This window comes from Corvus brachyrhynchos, unplaced genomic scaffold (genome assembly GCF_000691975.1).
Source record: "Corvus brachyrhynchos isolate BGI_N302 unplaced genomic scaffold, ASM69197v1 scaffold21, whole genome shotgun sequence".
In the NCBI taxonomy this organism is placed as follows: Eukaryota; Metazoa; Chordata; class Aves; order Passeriformes; family Corvidae; genus Corvus; species Corvus brachyrhynchos.
Window position 1 is genome coordinate 1038318 of NW_008236924.1, and position 4540 is coordinate 1042857.

A 4540-nucleotide genomic window follows, 5' to 3' on the forward strand; every position below is an offset into this window, starting at 1 on the left:
GCCCCAGCCTGGAGGGGGACCATCAGCCCTAAGTCAGCCCCTGCTCTGCACACAGACATTCCCCGTCAGCTCTTCAGTGCTTCGCACACACAACTTTCTGCCCAGGGCTGTGGCACCCAGGGTTTTTCAGTCTGTGAATTGATTTTCCAGGGAAGACACAGACCCTTTCAGAGCGCAGCTTCCATCCTGTCTGACCCTCCTCACTCTCCCACGGCCTGAGGCTGGCACTGGATTGTCACCACTCTGTTACCCCAAGGCTTTGTATTTGGTGCTGCCCATCAAAAACTTCACAAGTCTTTTTTTGGGGGGAGAAAAAGCCATCTGGAGCAAGGAATGGTTTCAGGACTCTGCTGAGGAGCAGGCCAGCAGAGCAATTGTTTCAAACAATGAGGTGGAATAACCCAGGCACATTCACAGGAAGCCATTCATCACCAGCTGGGCCTCATCTCGCAGCTCTCAGCCCCCAGACCCTGCACAAAGGTTTGGGGAACAGACCCACATTTCCCACCGACCCTGAGGTGACACCCTCAACAGCACAGGATTAGCCCTGGGCACAGCTGAGGGGGAAAGGCTGAGCCACAGGGCCCACCAGTGACCCCTGACTGTGTGTGGGGATGGAGCACAGCCCCCAAGCAGCCCCATGCCCTCCACAGGACGAGCATCCCCGCCAGGGTGACACAGCGTGGGCAGGCACACGTGTCCCCCACCCACGTAGCCCAGGAGCCATCACCCAGATACAGCTACAGGGGGTGCAACTGATTCAGTTCCTTGCTAAATCACTCAAGACAAGCTGGTTGGGTTAGGCCAGGGACTGTCTAGAGCCAGGAGACCCATCCATGCTACTCTGACAGGAGGGTCTTTCTGTCCAAAAAGGCCCAGGACACAGGCCAGGAAGCTGCTCTGTGCTGGGACTTTGGTTTCTCTTCCTCATTCACCATTTCCTCTTTAGGGTTATGCATCAACACAGGAAGCTGCTTCAAAGACGTCAGGTCGACAGAGAAATCAGTCATTTGTGCTTTAATTGTGCAGCAAGCCCAGGCACCAGCCTGCCCATGGCACAGCACTGCCAGGGCAGCACGTGGCACGGGCTGGGTGTAGTGACTCGGCTCAGCCAGCCCTGTGTGCACCAGCAGGGCTCCAGCTTCCAAGGGTTAAGGGTTCCAAATCCACCTTCCTCTACAGCAGACACCTTCCCTTTTCTACATCTGCTCTATAAACCAGCAGGGCTGAACCGGCCTGGAGCAGGGTGGGCAGCAGAGGGAGTGAGGGGAAACGTCCCCTTGCACCAAGAGACAAGCAGTCTACTGAATTTTTGCCACAGCAAAGGTCCTTTGTTTTTGCTGTAGAGCTCTCCCCAGATGTGCCCCATGAGGCAGCCCTGGGACAGAGTAACTCACACCAACAGGGACAGCTTTCACTGTATCCAAAGTGTACCAAAAAGCAGAGGAGCTGTTGGCAACGCAGCGTCCCACTCCCTGCTCTCCACTGTCCTGCCCCCTCCTCCTTTCAGCTCCATGTTGGCTGAGCTGCTTCTGGTTTCATGTTTTCAACACCTTCTCCACACAGAGTTCAAAGAACACTTTAAGTACAGGAAAACAGTGATTTGAACAGCAAATAGTGCACGTTTAAGACAGTAAGGGAAATTTATTCTAACATTTTCCATGGCCACATAAAAAATAACAAATAAAGCACTATGGCTGTGCCAAGGGAAATGCTGGCTTAGGAACAGATGTCCAGGCAGAGGATTTTTTCCACAGAAAGGGGAAGTGATGCATTAAGCAACATTTTGCAGAAAACCCAGCAGCAGTTGCTTGCTCCCAGCCCAGCTTTTTTTTTTCCAGGAGATGCAAGAGGTCATGACTCATTTTGAAAGTATCTTTTGCTATACAAAGCCCAAGACCCGTGTGGCTTTAGAGCAGCCAGCCTGGTTCCCCTCCAAGCCAGAGGCCCAGCTCCAGAGCACAAGCCATCTCGAAGCCCCTCGGCTTCTAAGCACACCCCAGTAAGAAAACACAGAGCTAAACAGAGGTTTAAGAGAGCTTTAATAACAGAAGGTGCTGCGCTGGTTACAGACGACGTCCACGGCGACCACCCTTCCTGCGAGTGCTGTCGGAGGGGATGGGGGTGACATCCTCTGCAGGGAGAAAATCCAGAACACAGTTACCTTCCAGAAACCACCTGGGCACAGCCACCCCGTCCCAGGCATCACCCAGCACCTCAGCACTCGGACACCACGGGAGCCGCACATGTGCAGAAGGAACTCTCCATGGAGTGAAGGTATTTGGGAATTTGCCACAGGCTGGGTACCCAGGGCTTTAGTGCTTGTACGCAAAAATCCCCATCTCCCATCCCATTTAAACCAAGCAGCCACAGCGTTTCCAAATAAACACAGGATGCTTGAAGAATTTTCAGCACAACAACCACAACTGCATCTTGTGACTCCCCCACAAAGTTCAGGACTCTCCCTCCAAGAGCTGGAGAACTCCATTATTAGTGAATCACCAAGACCAACAAGGTATTCTTAAGTGACTGAACAGCTCTGTGACATCAGAAGAGCAGCAGCATCCTGCTCCAAGCTGGGGCTTGCCCTGCACATAGAAACTGGGGTTCTGAGTACTGCTCTCACCACCTGCTGGTGAACTGTCAATTTAAGGATCTGTTTACACGAAATCCTTTCATTGGAGCCATCTAAGCAGCCATGAAGAACATCCCAAAGTTAAGATCATGCAGCATAGATGCCTACAAAGCTCCTTTCACTAAATAATCCCTTTTTTCCTCACTCACCAATGCGGCCGATCTTCATTCCAGAGCGGGCCAGAGCTCTCAGGGCTGACTGGGCACCAGGTCCAGGAGTCTTGGTCCTGGAGTAGAGTCAGAACCAACAACCCCTTCAAGAACTCAGGAGCTGAACACAGTTTACAAATAGCCAGCAATATCAAAGTCACACTCTCCCCATGCCAAACCACCCTCCTCCTGGTCCAGTCTCATCCACCATCAGCCCCCACAGCCACGTCCCCATCAGTGTCCCAGCCCCCCCACTGTACCTATTGCCCCCAGTGGCACGCAGCTTGATGTGCAGGGCGGTGATGCCCAGCTCCTTGCACCTCTGGGCAACGTCCTGAGCCGCCAGCATGGCCGCGTAGGGAGAGGACTCGTCTCTGTCCGCCTTCACCTTCATCCCACCTGTCACACGGCAGATGGCTTCCCTACAGAAGGAACAGGTGACGTTCGGGAAAAAAAAGCCATTCCTTGTTCTTCCCCCAAGGCAGGTTCTGCCTACAGACAAAACCTGTTACTGCTAATGTTACCAGATCAATAAGCTACCACACAGTACCTGGAACACCGTATTGATCAGAAGAGCTCACCAAGCCACCCAGTTCATGTACATGCACCATCCCAACTCACAGCTCAGCAGAAACTCGAGCATTTTGGTGGAACCTCCTGCCAAACCTAGTTTGCACTTTCACACCCGAAGGAGCTGGGTACTGCAGCGAGGTGATGCATGTCTCATACTCACTTGCCAGACAAATCGGTCACATGGACAAAAGTGTCATTGAAGGAGGCAAAGATGTGGCAGACACCAAACACATTCTCTCCTTCAGCAACCTGTGGTCCCAAGCTGATGACCTGCTCTTCCTTCTTCTCCTTGCCCTTACGAGGTGCCATTTCTGAAAAACAACGAAACAGATGTATGAGTGTTGGTAGTTTCCTCAACATTCTTAAAGAACTTGATGGAATTCCTGCTATTGCAACCTTTCACCAAGCAAGAAAAATGAGTTACCATTGGCAAAACACAGGTAAATTTGGGGGTACAGGTAAATTTCTTATAAACCCAGGATTCGCAGCTTCGCTGTATCCTGGCACACAGGTCATCACCTACAGCTGTTAGTGGAGTCCCTCCTGCTGCATTTCATGGCAGCTGATGTCCCCAAGCTCCATCACAGCAGCGCACAAGGGAGCTCCTTTCCTTGATAACCAGCTATGCTGAGCATTTCCCCTTGTTTACGCGGGTTTATGGAAAAAAACCACCAAACCAAACAATTACTACAGACCCAGTATTGTCAGTAAGCCCCGAGTCTGCAGACCTTTTAGGTACCAGCTTAGGTTCTTCCATGTTACTGGTCTCTCAGCCACATCCTTGGGACTAGCCCAGTGAAGTCTCCTGCCCCTGAAGCCCACACCCAGCGATGGGAGACAGCAGGGGCAGCACTCGGCTGTGCTCGGTTTGGCGGCCGGGAATCCTGTGCATCCGCTCCCAAACACAGAAAGACGGTTCCCTATTGCCCTCTCCTGCCAAACTCCTGCTACAGCCAGTGCTCTGCACAAGGGAGATGTGCGGCCACTGCACCGAGGTAACCAACCCAACACAACCCACGTTCACCCTCGGTGGTCCCCTCTCCACCAACAGCCCCGAGCACTGTAACATCCATTTACATCAGTGTCTGCGCGGCCGCTGCGATAGCACCACATCCCTTTCCGGACACGTTCATGGCGCACAGGCTCCACAGCGCCGTCCCCAGCCCAGCGAGGCCGGTACAGC

The 4540-nt window shown here is 52.8% G+C and overlaps 1 protein-coding gene across 1 annotated transcript; it reads right to left on the bottom strand.

The window, feature by feature from the left end:
• Positions 1–2024: 2024 nt before the first annotated feature.
• Positions 2025–3699, bottom strand: RPS14 (ribosomal protein S14). The gene is made up of 4 exons (XM_008628920.2): positions 3518–3699; positions 3045–3206; positions 2785–2861; positions 2025–2134 (listed from the first exon to the last, which is right to left on the bottom strand). The coding sequence occupies exons 1-4, from the start codon at positions 3664–3666 to the stop codon at positions 2067–2069; spliced, it is 456 nt and encodes a 151-aa protein (XP_008627142.1). The 5' UTR covers positions 3667–3699; the 3' UTR covers positions 2025–2066.
• Between the last annotated feature and the right edge of the window lie 841 nt (positions 3700–4540).

Bases quoted from the DNA above. Each gene is read 5' to 3' on its own strand.
- RPS14 (XM_008628920.2), bottom strand. From the start codon at position 3,666: ATGGCACCTCGTAAGGGCAAGGAGAAGAAGGAAGAGCAGGTCATCAGC. The intron at 3,207-3,517 runs GTGAGTATGAGA...TTCCTTCTGTAG, and splicing joins GTGACCGATTTGTCTGGCAA to GGAAGCCATCTGCCGTGTGA. The intron at 2,862-3,044 runs GTACAGTGGGGG...ACTCTACTCCAG, and splicing joins CGTGCCACTGGGGGCAATAG to GACCAAGACTCCTGGACCTG.